Genomic DNA, 17,296 nt, shown 5'->3' with positions numbered 1-17,296 from the left:
ATATACACACATATATATGGGTATATACATATATATGCATATGTACACATGTGCACACACTGCTTGCTTCCATTAAAGGATTTTAAGGACAATACGATGAAAGATAATAGTAAAAGCAACCACTTACCTTTCTTACTATATGTCAGGCACTGTCCCAAGTACTTTATACTTAATCATTCACTTCCTCCGCACAACAAATCTTACAGAGTAGGTATTACTATCCATTTTGTAGATGAGGAAACCAAAGCACAGAAAGGCTAAATAAATATCTTGCCCAAGGTCACACTGCCAGTATGTGGTGGAACTGAGATTTAAACTCAAGCAGGCTGACTTCTCAGTCCTTGCTCTCAACCATTGTATTCATATGGACTCTAATATTAAAAAAAAAAAAAAAAAACTAAAGAAATAGGATAAAAATACTAGGAAAATTCTTCACTGGAGATTTGTGACAGTCAAAAACACGCACTTTGGGGTCATTCTGACCGAGATTCAAACTCCGACTCAGCCTACCTTTGCGGTATTATTTAATCTCTGAGCTTCAGCTGTGCCTGAGTACAAGGTGGCTGTTATTAAACAGGTGGAGCAAGTGGTTAGGAAGGGAAGGAGAGGGGAAGCAGTGATTGGCTGTGCCTGGAGTTTAGCTCTGAGCTCCATGGCAGTCAAGGCAAAAGAAGGAATTATCTGAGTTCCATCATCCATCATCTGATAAAACAGAACAAAACAAAACATATCAGTTTGCAAACATGACAGATTTTCTTGGTATATCATTCAAAAGGAAATTTTCAGGTGGGATTTTGTGTAGAAGACATTGAACCAGCAATGAACAATTTAGAGCAACTGTGGAGGAATCGACTCTTAAAATAGAAAAGTGTGACACAAGGCAAAAAAATGTGTGCCTTTCTGTGGAAGACTAAGCTAATTTGGTGCAGGTGTGTTGCTTTCCAGCGATTTGGTTTTAAGGAAAGCACCTAGAGTATTTAGAGTGGGGTATGTGGCTGGCATGTTCAATAGATAGACTTCTCTAAATACGATCTTCTTTAAATAGGCTTCGGAATGGAGCTGCCTAGTAGAAGGTTTGAAGTTTTCTTCTTTGACAAGATCCCAGAGCTACCAGCATTCTGTTTGTGCGTTGGGGGAAATCTATGGGTTCTGCTACTTACCACTAGCAGGTGGATGGGATAAGGTGGATCTAAATTCTTATCCGAATGGATGGTGTTTTTTGTAACAAAGAATGGAGACCTCACAGCTAGCTAAAATAAAAGTGGATGATGTTAGGAAACATATGAAGTGATTAAAGGGGTGGGCTCTGAGGGGAATTCAAACGTGACCAGGTTGCATTCACAGATGCCAAACCCGGAAGAGATTCTGGATTCAAGATGGCTCTATAGACTATACTGGCAGGGAGTTGGTGTGTCTTCATTCAACATTGTATTCCCAGCATCTAGAACAATGCTTGGCGCATAGTAGGCCCTCGTAATTACCAGTGAAATGAATAAATCAAAGGAAAGCAGCATAAATCTTCACTGTAGAGCTTTATCAAAATGGAGTAGTGGTTATAGATGAAATAACTGTTAATTGGCTTCATATGCTCAACCTTGTGAATGGGCGATAGTACTCTTATTTTACTGGTGATAATTTATTTTATTTTACTTATTTAAAGTCTACTTATTTTGAGGGAGAGAGAGTGGGAGAGGCAGAGGAGGGGCAAAGAGAGAGGGAGAGAGAGAATCCCAATCAGGTTCTGACTCAGGGCTCTGTCCCAAGAATCATGAGATCATGATCTGAGGCTGAAATCAGGAGTCAGATGCTTAACCAACTGAGGCACCCAGGTGCCCCTTTATTGGTGATAAGTTAAAGCCACAGGTTATGACTTGCCCTTGTTCATTCAAACTGCTACATTGGGGAGCTGGAATTTAACCTAGGTCTGCTTGACTAAAGCTTGTGCTGGTAACTAGTGCCCTGTATATTGAAAGTGTAAACAGAAGTAAACCCACATTACAAGAGTATTAAGAAAGCTATGATGCTATTCTTTTGGGGATTTCTTCAAAATATTTTAATATAAGCCTGGTCTGAAATATCAGGAAGCATTTTCTTTTGGCTTTACTTCCTAGGGTAGGGAACTTCCATCAGAATAAGTAACTTCTACCAAAGTCTTATCTTACCAGTTTCCTAGTCAGGATTCTTATTTTTTAATTTTTATTTATATTATTATTATTTTTAATTTACAACCAAGTTAACATATAGATAATAATGATTTCAGGAATAGACTTTTGTGATTCATCACTTACATAGAGTACCCATTGCTCCTCCCAACAAGTGTCCTCCTTAATGCCCCTTGCCCATTTAGCCCATCCCCCCACCCAAAACCCCTCCAGCAACCCTCAGTTCGTTCTCTGTATTTAAGAGTCTCTTATGGTTTGTCCTCTTCCCTTATTTTATATTATTTTTGTTTCCCTTCCTTTATGTTCATCTGTTTTGTATCTTAAATTCCACATGAGTGAAGTCACATGATATTTGTCTTTCTCTGACTGACTTATTTCGCTTAGCATAAACACTCTAGTTCCATCCATGTTGTTGCAAATGGCAAGATTTCATTATTTTTTTTTAATTTTTTTTAACATTTATTAATTTTTGAGAGAGAAAGACAGAGACAGAGACAGAGAGTGAGTAAAGGAGGAAACGGAGAGGGGGAGACAGAAGCTGAAGTAGGGTCCAGGCTCTGAGCTGTCAGCACAGAGCCTGACGTGGGGCTCGAACTCACAGACCGTGAGATCATGACCTGAGCTGAAGTCGAATGCTTAACTGACTGGGCCACCCAGGCGCCCCAAGATTCCATTATTTTTGATCACCGAATAATATTCCATTATGTGTGTGTGTATACACTGCATACACACACACACACACACGTATACACACATATGTATACATACATACATGTATGCATGTGTATGTATACATATACATAAATGTATGTGTACACACACACACACACACACACACACCCTGCTGCTTCTTTATCCATTCATCAGTTGGTGGATATTTGGACTCTTTCCATACTTTGGTTATTGTCAGTAGTGCTGCTATAAACGTTGGGGTGTGTGCGCTCCTTTGAAACAGAGGTCCTATATTCTTTGGATAAATACGTAGTAGTGCAATTGCTGGGTCGTAGGGTAGTTCTATTTTTAATTTTTTAGGAACCTCCCTACTGTTTTCCAGAATGGCAGCACCAGTTTGCATTCCCACCAGCAGTGCAAAAGGTTCCTCTTTCTCTGCATCCTCGCCAACATCTGTTGTTGCCTGAGTTGTTAATTTTAGCCATTCTGACAGGTGTGAGGTGGTATCTCATTGTGGTTTTGATTTGTATTTCCCTGATGATGAATGATTGTTGAGCATGTTTTCATGTGTCTCTTAGCCATTTTGGTGTCTTCTTTGGAAAAGTGTTTATTCATGTCTTTTGCCCTCTCTTCACTGGATTATTTGTTTTTTGTTTGTTGAGTTTGATAAGTTCTTTATAGATTTTGGATACTAACCCTTTATCTGATATGTCATTTGTAAATATCTTCTCCCATTCCATCAGTTGCCTTTTTGTCTTGCTGATTATTTCTTTCTCTGTGCAGCTCTTTATCTTGATGAGGTCCCAATTGTTCATTTTTACTTTTGTTTCCCTTGCCTTTGGAGACATGTCAAGTAAGAAGTTGCTGTGGCCAAGGGGCACCTACCTGCGTAGCTCAGTCAGCTAAGCGTCTGATTTTGGCATAGGTCATGATCTCCTAGTTTGTGGGTTTGAACCCTGCATCAGGCTCTCTGCTGGCTCTCTGCTGTCAGCACAGAGACCACTTCGGATCCTCTGTCCCCCTCTGTCTCTGCCCTTCCCCTTGGTTCTCTCTCTCTCTCTCTCTCTCAATAAATAATTTTTTAAAACTTTAAAAAAAAAAGTTTATGCAGCCGAGGTTGAAGATGTTGTTGCCTGTCTTCTCCTCTAGGATTTTGATGGCTTCCTGCCTTACATTTAGGTCTTTCATCCATTTTGAGTTTATTTTTGTGTATGGTGTAAGAGAGTGGTCCAGGTTCATTCTTCTGCATGTTGCTTTGCAGTTTTCCCAACACAATTTGCCGAGGAGACTGTCTTTTTCCATTGGATATTCTTTCCTGCTTTGTCAAAGATTAGTTGGCCATATGTTTGTGGGTCCATTTCTGGGTTCTCTATTCTGTTCCATTGATTTATGTGTCTGTTTTTGTGCCAGTACCATACTGTCTTGATGATGACAGCTTTGTAATACAGCTTGAAGTCTGGGATTGTGATGCCTCCAGCTTTGGTGTTATTTTTCAGGTTTGCTTTGGCTATTTGGGGTCTTTCCTGGTTCCATACAAATTTTAGGATTGTTTGTTCTACCTCTGTGAAGAATGCTCGTGTTATTTTGATAGAGATTGCATTGGATATGTAGATTGCTTTAGGTAGTATTGACATTTTAACAATATTTGTTCTTCATATCCAGGAGCATGGAATCTTTTTCCATTTTTTTGTGTCTTTTTCAATTTCTTTCATAAGCTTTCTATAGTTTTCATTGTGTAGGTTTTTCACCTGTCTGGTTGGGTTTATTCCTGGGTATTTTATGGTTTTTGGTGTAATTGTAAATGGGGTTGATTCCTTGATTTCTCTTTCTGACTAGTCAAGGTTTTTAAAGTAATGATTGGTCATGGATTCTCTGTTTCTCCAACTAAACAGAACAAAACTTAGGAACTGTTTTACAGGGCATTGGAAAGGCGACCAGTCATCTGAGTGGTTGTAGCTTTGAAATAACTACAGTTAAGGATAAGTGATTCAACAAATTGATTACATTGTGTGTGTGTGTGTGCGCGCGCACGCACGCGTACAGGCACGTATATGTATGTGTAGGTGTAGATATGGTCAAGGACATTCTTGTCATTTTTTGAAACCATCTGGGGTTAAGGTTTTCTTTGACTAGTTTTTGCTCTTCTACCAAATTATTGTAAAATGTATTGTGTCTCAATTGGAGGTAATATTGATACTGACTTTTTTTAATTGACATTTTTTATAGGTACCAGTATTATCTGCAGCTGAAGAAAGATATCTTGGAAGGAAACATTCCTTGTACGTTAGAACAAGCAATTCAGCTAGCCGGCTTAGCTGTTCAAGGTAAATAATGGCAATCGATGATGTAATGGATATATCAGATTGAAATGTATGTTGTAACAGGGATGCCTGACTGGCTCAGTCAGTGGAGCATGTGACTCTTGATCTAAGGGTTGTAATTTTGAGCCCCACATTAGGTGTGGAGATAACTTAAAAAAAAGAATCTTTAAAAAAATGTGTGTTATAACAAAAACAACAAAGGATTCTTAAAATAACTGACTTCCTATAGTGGTGTTAGTGAAATTAGTTTTCTTGCAGGAAAAAATAAATTTGGATACCTTTCGTGAAATATGAGACTTCTGGAGGTGAAGCATGTTAGCCTATGTCAACAGAGCAACCAAAAACAGAGAAAACACACACACACACACACACACACACACACACACACACACACACACAGCATGTAATATGCTGTGTATTCCTCCAGTGCAAGGACTTGATCTGTAGCTAGCTAATATTTTAGGAAGAAAGATCAGGCAAACAGTGAGGTTGATGAAGTTATATTAATGCTTATACTTTTAGCAGACGTCATTTATTTGGTTTCTTAAGCAGTTGTCCTGGATTATAGAGCATTGTCAATCATAACAGATAAAGCTTTGCATTTCGTAATTGTTTTTGGATTGTGTCATTCTGTTCTGTTTCCCATGTCTAATCAACACGTATTTACATGCATGTATATATTTTGGGAAGACTTCTGATGGGTCATTATTTCAAATGATAATTGGCATTAATTTTGGGAATTGAAACTTAACCAGAAGAATCTTTAATAAAGTTCCTTCAGATATTAGAAGGTATGGAGACATATATCATTTCTAGACAAACAAATGTCTGAAACACATGGAGCCATATTCCTTTTCAAGGTACTTGGAATCTTCCTAAATATCATCTTTGGCTTTAAGAGTTAGTTTTTCATGGGTCGCCTGGGTGGCTCAGTTGGTTGTGTGTCCAGCTTTGGCTCAGGTCGTGATCTCACAGGTCGTGAGTTCGAGCCCCGCGTTGGGCTCTGTGCTGACAACTCAGAGCCTGGGGCCTGCTTCAGATTCTCTGTCTCCCTCTCTCTCTCTCTCTCTCTCTCTCTCTGTCCCTTCCCTGCTTGTGCTCTGTCTTTCTCTGTCTCAAAATTAAATAAACATTAAAAAAAAAAGTTTAAAAGAAAGGTTTTCATAAGGTCTTTGCAGAACTATCATTTTTTTTTAACAATTAAAAATTTCTAAAGCAGACACATCTTGCTGTAACATGTTCAAGTGATCTAATTTCATTTCCTAGAGGTGATCACTGCTATAAACAGTTTGGTTTCTTTCTGATATCTTCCAGTGCATAAGTAAGCACACGTGATTACAGGGTAGCTTTTGTTTGTTATTCATAAAAATGAGATCATGATACATTTAGTTTGTAACTTATTTTTTCCCTTTATTTGTAGGTATTTTTCCAAGTTTAAGACACATGAATCTACCTAATATATATATATTATATTAAATAATAAATAATATATATATTTTTAATGTTACATTTATTATTTTTGAGAGAGAGAGACAGAGCATGAGCAGGGGAGGGGCAGAGAGAGAGGGAGACACAGAATCTAAAACAGGCTCCACACTCTGAGCTGTCAGCACAGAGCTCAACGCGGGGCTCAAAGTCACAAATTGTGAGCTCGTGACCTGAGCCAAAGTCAGACAGTTAACCGACTGAGCCACCCCATTAATATTTTTAAAAAGACTTTTTAAAACATATACTGGATAGCAGCTGTAAGGCACATTTGCCTTCTAAGTCATAAGCATACCATCTATATACTGCATATTGCATTTGGTTGTACATGTTTTTCTTTGCAAATTAAACATAACTAATGTGCATATTTGTCATTTTGTACAGCTGATTTTGGTGACTTTGATCAATATGAATCCCAGGACTTCCTTCAGAAATTTGCCTTGTTTCCTGTGGTAAGACTTCTTTCAACATTGGGCTTTTTATAAATAGTTTATTTCCACATCCTTTAATAATCCCCAAAACAAAGTCCATATGGTGGATTTACTGGGCTGGAATAGTGTTTAAAAAAATCAATTGCCTCATAAACAACTCAAGTGGAAGTGCTTTCCTTTGTAGTCTTACTGGTCGTTGTAAACCCACAGAAATGGAAGGGGTGCAGTCACTGGGCTGCAGCCAGAGAGATTTGTTTTGTGTTTGGGTGTGAGTCTAAGAGAGGGATTCACTTCCAACTTCTGAGGAACACCACGGAGGTTTTGCTTTTAACCGAAGGCTCGAAACCTCTCAGTGATGTGGGAATGAATTTGGCTTCTCAGCAGCAGTGTAAAAAGTAGATGGCAAGAAGACACTGCTGTCTGCTTTTTAAAGTCACTACTGATGTGATTGACAGGAAAACCACATTGGAACAACTACGGGAGGTGTTATGATGCTCTTCTGAGTGTCTACACAGCCAGTCGGGGAACACACAAGATGTTGTCGTTGTGCCGGACTCAGAACTGGCTGATGGGTGGTGTTGCCAACCTGAAATAACTCAGCTGAGACCTTCTTCGGGATGAACTGAGAAGGCGGGGCGGGTGTTTTGGCTCCTGAGCACAAGCTACTTCATTCCTTAGAAGGATCTTGATCACATACTTAAGCAAATCTCCCGCATGCTGATACTAGTCCGAATTTTGCCTGCTAGTGACAGGACTAGCGGTGATTCCTCTGAAGAAATTTCGGTGGCTTGTTTACATACTTACTGCAGTGTATTTTCTTCAGGGGTGGTTACAAGATGAAAAAGTATTGGAAGAAGCAACCCAAAAAGTGGCCTTACTGCATCAGAAATACAGGTAACACTAAGAGATAAGAAATGGAAATCGTGTGGAAGCAAAGCCGGGTTGACTATGATATACGTATTGACACGGTTAAAACTTGGAGCTTTCGTGCTGCTGCAGCCACTACTTCTGCTCTGGGGAGCCAGCGTTCCATTGCACTCAGTGTGCCAAGTGCTGTTCTAATCACTTCCCCGTGTTAATTCATTTACTGTCCATGGTTATCAGTGAGGAAGCTGAGAACATTGAAAGCAGCCAGTCACTGAAGGGTGCCACTTCTTTACTCCATATAGTAAAGGTTTCGGTGGTGACCTAGGCTCATGTGGGTTAATGCAAGATTAGGGAGACTTGTTTCCTATTGTGATGCAGCCCGTGTAGACTTATACCCCAGTATACCTTTGGAAACTGTATCTCTGTCTTCTGGGCAATCTGTACCATGAGCTGTGTTTCTTGCCCTGGCCCATGCATGTGGGTAAATAATGGCCTCATTTGGTTGTGAACCTGTATGTGTTGTGTGTAAGAAAAATCCTCCCCCATGGGGCACTTGGGTGGCTCAGTCGGTTAAGTGTCTGACTTCGGCTCAGGTCATGATCTTGCAGTTCATGAGTTCTGGCCCCACATCTGGCTCTGACAGCTCAGAGCCTGGATTGTGCTCTGGATTCTGTGTCTCCCTTTCTCTCTGCCCCCACTCACGCTCTGTCTCTGTCTCAAAAATAAACGTTAAAAAAATTAAAAAAAAAAAAAAAGAAAAAGAAAAAGAAAAAAATCCTCCCCTGGAGAATGCTAGGTCTTACTCTCAACCGAATGCTACATAGTTCCAGGTATGTTAGATAACATTACGCTCTTATAACCACTCTTTAAGGTAAATGATATTCTGTTTTTACAGACTGAAAAAACCAAGCTCAAAAAGAGTAAATAACTTGCCCAAAGTTACATGTGGTAGAGACGGGATTTGAACCCAGGTGTATCTAATTATAACCTATTGTTCATCCCCTCCCATTAAAAATAACCTTTTGCCTTTAGTCTCTTCCCACTCAAATCCATAGAGTTGCTCACTAGAGACCAATCTTCTTTTTAAAAAAATTTTTTTCTTTAAATATTTATTTACTTTTGAGAGGGAGAGAGAGAGACAGTGAGCAGGGGCAGGGGAGGGGCAGAGAGAGAGGGAGAGACACAGAACTCAGTGGGCTCCAGGCTCTGTGCTGTCAGCACAGAGTCTAATGCTGGGCTTGAACTCACAAACTGAGATCATGACCTGAGCTGAAGTCAGACGCTTAACCGACAGAGCCACCCAGGCACCCCAAGATCAATCTTCTTAAAACACCACTTTCTTTTCATCTCCCCTCCTTGCCTTCCCAAGTGCTCATGAGTCTTTTCTGGCTTTCCACTAGCCTGAGTTCATTAGCCTTGGGATTAAAGACTTGGTCACATCCTGCCTTTCTGGCTTCACTTTTTGCTGTCCCAGATAAACCTTTTCTTTCTGCCAGCATAATTCATCCCTCAGGCACTTATCACCCTATCTTTTGTTACTTTCGTGTACTCATTTGTGCATCTTTTTTTTTTTAATTTTTTTTAATCTTTATTTAGTTTTGAGAGAGAGAGAGAGAGAGAGACAGGGTGTGAGCGGAGGAGGAGCAGAGAGAGGGAGACACAGAATCCCAAGCAGGCTGCACAGAGCCTGATGCGGGGCTTGAACTCCCAAATCGTGAGATCATGACCTGAGCCGAAGTCGGACGCTTAACCAACTGAGACACCCAAGCGTCCCTTGTTTGTGCATCTTTTTAAAAGATAGTTTAGTACTCTTATTCTGTATGAGGCTGGATGCTGTGGCATGAAGATAAATAGAACAATTAGCTGCCATCAAAGGATGTATTCCCTGCTTTGGAGTCTTAAGGGGTGGGCATTGGAATAGTAATTATAAACTAACAATGTGATATGAGTGCAGTGGGGGAGGTGTGCATAGAATGTGGTGGGTCCGCATGGATGGAGCAGGGGCATCTGATTTAGACTCAGGGATATCACAGCAGGTGACAAAGGAGTGATACGTAGGCCGACTCTTGAAGGCTATTAGGGATTGATCAGGTGCACAGGTGAGTGACGGTTGTGCCAGGAAGACGGATCAGCATGTGCAGAGGCCAGCATGAGAGAACATGATGGCTTGGTTGCAGGGTGGGATGCCTTATGGATGCTGGAAGAACAGCAGATGAGGCTGGGGGGGGGGGACAAGCCTCCATGCAGTTGAGAACCTTCTTTACCCACACTGCCTTCCTGCCCACCCTTGTAACTCTGCCCTGGAAAAGGATTACCAACTTCTAACCCTTACCATCTTCTAACACTTATCGCTTGGCATTTAGCACACGATGCTTAGTATTGCCTGATATTTTGGATAATAAGCAGTTACTTAGTGGTTTCAAATCAATTCCAGCTTTCAGTGAAGACTTTTTAGGGAGTTTGGCTCCCCACGTCCCCCTGGCCTGCCCGAAGTACAGGGATGGGATCTTTATAACCCTCAGCGTTCAGCAGAGTGCTGTGCGTGTAGTTGACTTTCAATCGATGTTGATGGATCGGTTGAAGTAATTTCTGGTATGCTTAAAAATTTGAAATGTTTGTAAATATCTTATGCCAAATTGATTATGTAGTTTTTTAGCAACGCCTCCTCCCCACCCCCATTTTTGGTTCTGTGATCAACCTCACATCTTTTGGGTTGCAGAAGGCTCACGGCTCCTGATGCTGAAATGCTGTACATGCAGGAGGTAGAGAGGATGGACGGCTATGGAGAAGAGAGCTACCCTGCAAAGGTGAGTATGGCATGAAGGCTGGGGCTCTCCCAGTCGATCTCAGGAGCTCAGAGGACAGTGGGGAGACCTGGGGACACCCTGTGGTGCAGAGGCGGGAGGCATGGGAAAGTCTGGAAACCGGAAAGCTGAGGTCCTGTGACCAAAATTTCTTAGTAAAACACACTCCTGTTTTGCAATTTGTTCTTTGAAATGCTCTTGAAAATGGGTTCTTTGAGGAGCCCGGTTTGTCCTCTTTTCATACCTATTTGACAAGGTGATTCCTTTAAACCTTTCAGACTTTGCCCTCCATGTAGGTCTTCTGAGCATCTGCTAAGCTGGGTTCATTGTCACACTTCTCATGCACCTGCTGCCCAAATGCTTCTTTCTGTGCTTTCTCGTTTCAGGATAGCCAAGGCAGTGACATATCCATTGGAGCATGTCTTGAAGGCATCTTTGTGAAACACAAGAATGGAAGGCCTCCTGTGATATTTAGGTACTTTGCTTACATCCTTTGCACTTTTCTGCAGCTCCTCTTGGTGATAGTTTTTAGTACATATACTAGTAATAATGCCCACAAATCTCACCCTGGGTCTCATTAGGAAATGGAAATATGCCCCTCCTAGAATAAAATAACACCTGACTGCATTGCTTCTTTTATAAGCCACTTTCTTCAAAACCAAATGTGTGGAAAACAGTGCTTATAATAATGGCCTACTTATGAAATGCTTAAAGGTGGGTGACCCTTTTCTTACCAAATGGAGGTTGTTCTTTGTTTTGATGTGAGTTTTTAATTTCAGCTCTAGATTCTAGGACTGTCTTTTTGTGGAAAATCTGGGCCTTTCTCTGATTCTAGTCATGCACTAAAATTCCTAAAATACTAGCATCTAAGCAAATTTCTTTCTTTTTTTTTTTTTTTTTTTTTGTTTTTTTTTTGGTTAAGCAAAGTTCAGTTACTTTTTATAATGTTCATTTTTTTCCTGATTATAAAAATGTGATGCTATTCATTTGTGGAAATCTTAGAAGGTTTATAGCGAGAGGATCTATAGCAATGTGCTAATAGTGGCCAACTTCAAACAATGAAATTGCAGGTGGCTTAAATTTCCCTTTCAGTATTCTGTATTTGAATTTATATCTTGAAGATAGCCAATTAGACCATGTTATTCAATCCCTGCCTTTTCATTCCTTAAAATTCATACCCTAGAAAATCCAAAGTGTCATTTCATAGAAATAGTTCCAGTATTATTCAGAGATTCTATTTTCTATTTACTTTGATTCTGTTTTTTTTTTTTTAACTTTGATTCTATTCTTGACGAAAATTTAAAAGTTTATATTGTTTTTGTAGAGCAGTAAAACATTGTATCAGTTTTGGTTCTGGGTTCCTTTGTATTTACTATTTATTGAGTGCTTGTCATGAGCCAGGTTCTGTGCTGAGTGCTCTCTGTGTAGTTTTTCATGTGATCTTTACAACTCTGAGTAGATGGTACTACCACCACTTTCCACATGGTTTAATTGAGCCTTAGAAAAATGGAGTGATTTGTCTAAGGTCACCCAATTATAAACTGGCGTAACCAAGAACTCAGATTCTCCACTTAAACTCAGATTCTCCACAGATTAACCACTGCGTTAAATGGCCTCTTTTATTTTTATTATTTATTTATTTATTTAAAAGATTTATTTGTTTATTTTTTTAATTTACATCCAAGTTAGTTAGCATATAGTGCAGCAATGATTTCAGGAGTAGATTCCTTAATGTCCCTTACCCAGTTAGCCCATCCCCCCCCGCCCCCAACACAACCCCTCCAAGTAACCCTCTGTTTGTTTTCCATGTTTAAGAGTCTCTTATGTTTTTGTCCCCCTCCCTGGTTATATTATTTTTGCTTTTCTTCCCTATGTTCATCTGTTTTGTATCTTAAAGTCCTCACATGAGTGAAGTTATATGATATTTGTCTTTCTCTGACTAATTTTGCTTAGCATATTACCCTCTAGTTCCATCCACGTAGTTGCAAATGGCAATATTTCATTCTTTTTGATTGCCGAGTAATACTCCATTGTGTATATATACCACATCTTCTTTATCCACTCATCCATCGATGGATATTTGGGCTCTTTCCATACTTTGGCTATTGTTGATAGTGCTGCTATAAACATGGAGGTGCATGTGCCCCTTTGAAACAGCACACCTGTATCCCTTAGATAAGTACCTAGTAGTGCAGTTGCTGGGTAGTAGGGTAGTTCTATTTTTAATTTTTTGAAGAACCTCTATACTGTTTCCCAGAATGGCTGCATCAGTCTGCATTCCCAGCAACAGTACAAAAGAGATCCTCTTTCTCCGCATCCTCAAATGGCTTCTTTTATTAAAAGAAACTTAATTCCCCACTATTCAAGCTCTCTAAAAACCATTCTGACTGTTTCTTCTTGAGGACTAGGTTTTCCTTTGAAGATTTTTTTTTCCTCTAAGCTGACATTCCTTCCTTTATTTCCTTTAGTTTCCTTATTTTCCTTTACTACTGCCTTTTGGGCTCTGAATTCTCCATGGTGATTTTGACCATGGTGTACCCAGTGTGGGGAGCATAAACCCACTCCCAGACTGTACTGCCCTCGGTCCAGCAGCACTCCCCTTTGGCAATTGCTCTCATGGCCCTAAGTTGCTCATTTAAAATGTCTTCTAAGTGTGAGTTGGGGGTCAAGGGGCAGAAAAGGATCTGGACTGCACCAGCAGGGCAGGACTCTGACAGTGCCCGAAGGGCCCTATGAAAACTGGAGGCATCCAGCCAGCTTCTTTTATCTCACTGGGTACGAATTTTTAAAATAGCCTTCTTTAATAATGATGCTGAGAATCTTTAGGTTTAACAATTAAACGCTGAATCACAAAAAATTAATTTTATTTATTTAAATAAATTTAAGATAGAGCATCTAGGTGGCCCAGTCGTAAAGCATCTGATTGCAGCTCAGTTGCTGAGCTGATGGTGATCTCATGGTTCATGAGTTTGAGTCCCACATTGGGTGAGCTTGAGCCCCGCTTCTCTCTCTCTCTCTCTCTCTCTCTCTCTCTCTCTCTGCCCCTCTTGGATTCTGTCTTTCCCTCTACTTCTCACTCACTTGCGCCTTCTGTCTCTCTTAAAAAAAATAATATATTTAAGATAAATAAATCTAATGTAATGGAGAAGGATGAAGAGAGGTAAAATTTTTCTTTCAGATCCATTTTTCCCTTTTATAAAATTATATGTTATGTAATAAAATATTAATATATAAAATCTAAACTTGGTAAAATGCAGTTAGCAAATACAGGATCAGAGTTTGAAACCTGATGAACACACCTGGAGTAGTTCACTCTTGGGGTTCCTGGCATTTGATCTTTGTTTCACCCTGAAGCTTTTCAGAGCACCCCTCCTCCACCTTTGTGCCTTGTTTACCTGAAAAACTTAATGGTACTTGCTTGTGTCTATGTTCTCTCTCTCATCCCCACCCTCCAACTGTGTTTCTTTGAGGGAAGCACCGTACCTTACTGATCTTAGTATCCCTGGGACCTAACACGATTTCGGGCATTGTTACAATGGATGTTTGTTGAATGAATGAAGGAGGCATTGGCAACCAGCTCAGAGAGGCCTCTTTGATCAAACTAATCTGGCAAACGAGGATAGACAGATCTTAATGTTTTTAAGTACTGTTTGCCTTCACCTAGTCTACATATATTTACTTTTTGCAACTAGCTGTTGTCACTTCAACGAGAAGATGCATGCCAGCTGATTAAAACAACTGTTTTCTTTTTAAGACGATTACCAAATATTAACTTACACATCAAGCTCGAGAAGGAAAAATCCTATGTTCCATCTTCTAGTGACACTCACATTGCTGTTTTCTATTTGTTATTCTGTAGGTGGCATGATATTGCTCACATGTCCCACAATAAGTCCTTTTTTGCATTAGAGCTGGCCAGTAAAGAGGAGACCATCCAGTTTCAAACTGTGAGTAAACACTAGGAATCTGCCTGGAACGTTTTCCCTAGAAGTTAACAAGTTAGCATTTCATTGTGCATGTTTGGGGAGGGAGGTGGCATTAAAATTATATTTGGGGCACCTTGGTGGCTCAGTTGGTTGAGTGTCTGACTTCGGCTCAGGTCATGATTTCATGATTCGTGAGTTTGAGCCCCGCATTGGGCTGTCCACACAGAGCCTGGTTCAGATCCTCTGTCCCCCTCCCTTTCTGCCCCTCCCCTGCTCATGCTTGCTCTCACTCTCTCTCTCTCAAAAATAAATAAACATTACAAAAAATAAAATTATAATATTTAGTACTTTTATAAAACATAAAATATTAATAACATTTTGCATAATAGCACTTGGCAAAAAGTAGTTGCTCAGTAAATATTGTCGAATGAATGAGTCCTTGAATAAATACTATCTGGTATGGTGATCTTTAAAGTAAACTAAAGGGACTAAATAGGAGAGAAAGTAAGTACTAACATATTAATTTCCATTGCTAAGTGAATGCCTCTGTAGAAATATTATTTCACAGTTAATTGCTCTCTTGGCAAAGGCAGTGTTGAGTCACCAAGTCAAATGCTTTTTTTTTAATTGTCTTTGAGTATCTATTTGTCAAAATACAAGTTGATATTTTCATAATTTTTAAAATTTCTAAGTCATCTGAAACTGTTCAGTGTAAGAGTCATACCCTTAGAACATTTTTTTTGTTTTTGGTCTTCCTAATTTAAATCCTAATTAGAGCCTTCATATGATAGGCACAGCATTAGAAAATGAAAGAGTCGGTGTGTTTGAAAGAGTCGGGATATTATATCCCCCAGTCATGTCTTGTTCTCCGACAAACTCTGTATCAAGTTGTAAATGTGTTTTCATTTACTTTATGCATATTTCATTTGCTAGGAAGACATGGAAACCGCAAAATATGTGTGGAGACTCTGTGTTGCGCGACACAAATTCTACAGACTAAATCAATGCAGCCTGTGAGTACATCCTGTTCATGGAAATTGTAGAAAATAATGAGGTTAGGAGTTTTCATCTTGAGCTGTATCGTGTCATTTAGAAAGGAAAAATTTGTAGAAAATAACAGTTTTAGGACATAAACAAACTGCATGTTAAAATAGTTCTCAAAAATATTGTTTCATTTTATCTTTGGATGACTTCTAATAACTACAGATATATGCCTCTAAGATTTTCTTCACCTATTTACTAGAATCACTGATTCTTGAAATTTAAAAAGAGAATTTTTTTTTATTGGCATTTTGAGTAATTATTCAGCTTGTCAAGCCGTTTGGAGAATTTATACCTTCTCTTCCTAAGGAATATTTTTCTTGGCCCCACGGGCTTCCCCCGTTCTGCTGGATCATTCCCATAAGCATACAAACATGCTATAATATTGCATCTCTTAAAACACTTGACCTTCATTCCACACGCCATCTGTCCACGGCTCCATATCTCTGCTCTCCTATATAGCAAATTTCTTCAAAGGAGTTGTATAGACTTATTTTCTCTCCTTCTTTCTGCCCTGCTTCCCCTAGCTGCCACACACTGACACTGCTTGTCACGGTGACAATGACCTTCATCCCATGGTCCTGTCAGGACCACAGAAGTTCTTTCACTGGACCACTCAGTAGCACTTAACCTCTGGCCACCCCTTCCCTTCTGCACTCTGCTCCTCCTTGGCTGCCAAGACCCCACCCTCTCCTGCTTTTCCTCTTTCTGGGCCGTTTCTTCTCAGTCACCTTTGCTGGTGTAATCCTCAGACCTCTTTCCCACCTATGCTCGTTCTCCAGGGAATTCACCTTGTGTCAGGCTTACAGATCACATCTGTCTGCTGGAAGTGCCTCCGATTTTATTTCTAGCTCAGTCCTCTCCCTGAGCACAGCCAACTGCCTACTTGATGTCTACACTTGGTGACTTAAGAGGCATCCCAGATTTGCCGTGTCTAAAACGAAACTCTTGACATGCTCTTTCTCTTCCTGCCCCCAAATCTGCCTCTTCCTTACCCTTTCTCGTTCGATAAGTGGCAACACTCCATATTCACCCCGTTGCCCAAGCCCCAAACCTACTTAATTCCCACTTAATTCTTGTTTATTTCATCCCACACCCAATGCATCAGCAAGCTGTGCCTTCAAAATATATCTGAAATGTGACCATTTTGACCACCTCCTCTGCTAACAACTCAGTGCCAGGCCATCAGTGTTTCTAATCTAGAATACTGCAGTAGCCTTCTGACACCCTCCTTGTTTCGGTACCTGCCGTGCCTATAGCCTGCTTTCCATAAGTCAGCCAGACTGGTCTTAGTTTAATAGGGGTCAGATCCTATCACTCTTCTTAAAACCCTGCACTGGAATTTCATCATACTTGAAAGCACAAAGCTGTCCACGATCTGGTCCTTGCCTGGTTCCTGCCTTATTTCCTTCACACCCTCCTCCTGCTCACCCTTTCTCAGCCACACTAGTGTCCTTTCTGGTCTGTGAACATGTTCTGCCCTTGCAGACGCTGTGCTTGCCCCTTCCTCTGCCTGAAATGCTTTTCCTTTGCATGCCTCATTCTCCCACTACATCAGTTGTCTGATCAGAGGAGGCCCTCTTCAGA

The 17,296-nt window shown here is 40.2% G+C and overlaps 1 protein-coding gene across 4 annotated transcripts in view; it reads left to right on the top strand.

The window, feature by feature from the left end:
- PTPN21 (protein tyrosine phosphatase non-receptor type 21) overlaps positions 1 to 17,296 on the top strand; it is an 82,850-nt gene that overhangs the window by 36,608 nt on the left and 28,946 nt on the right. For all 4 annotated transcript variants that reach the window (XM_027066363.2, XM_053224811.1, XM_027066364.2 and 1 more), the window contains exons 4-10: positions 5,061 to 5,158; positions 7,025 to 7,092; positions 7,895 to 7,965; positions 10,658 to 10,745; positions 11,129 to 11,217; positions 14,602 to 14,689; positions 15,602 to 15,681. In XM_027066363.2, coding sequence (XP_026922164.1) covers positions 5,061 to 5,158; positions 7,025 to 7,092; positions 7,895 to 7,965; positions 10,658 to 10,745; positions 11,129 to 11,217; positions 14,602 to 14,689; positions 15,602 to 15,681 — 582 coding nt within the window. The remainder of the gene's footprint in view (positions 1 to 5,060; positions 5,159 to 7,024; positions 7,093 to 7,894; positions 7,966 to 10,657; positions 10,746 to 11,128; positions 11,218 to 14,601; positions 14,690 to 15,601; positions 15,682 to 17,296) is intronic.

Source organism: Acinonyx jubatus, chromosome B3 (assembly GCF_027475565.1).
Source record: "Acinonyx jubatus isolate Ajub_Pintada_27869175 chromosome B3, VMU_Ajub_asm_v1.0, whole genome shotgun sequence".
Taxonomy (NCBI): domain Eukaryota; kingdom Metazoa; phylum Chordata; class Mammalia; order Carnivora; family Felidae; genus Acinonyx; species Acinonyx jubatus.
Note: the sequence above shows the minus strand (reverse complement) of the source record. Positions and strands in the feature narration are given on the sequence as shown.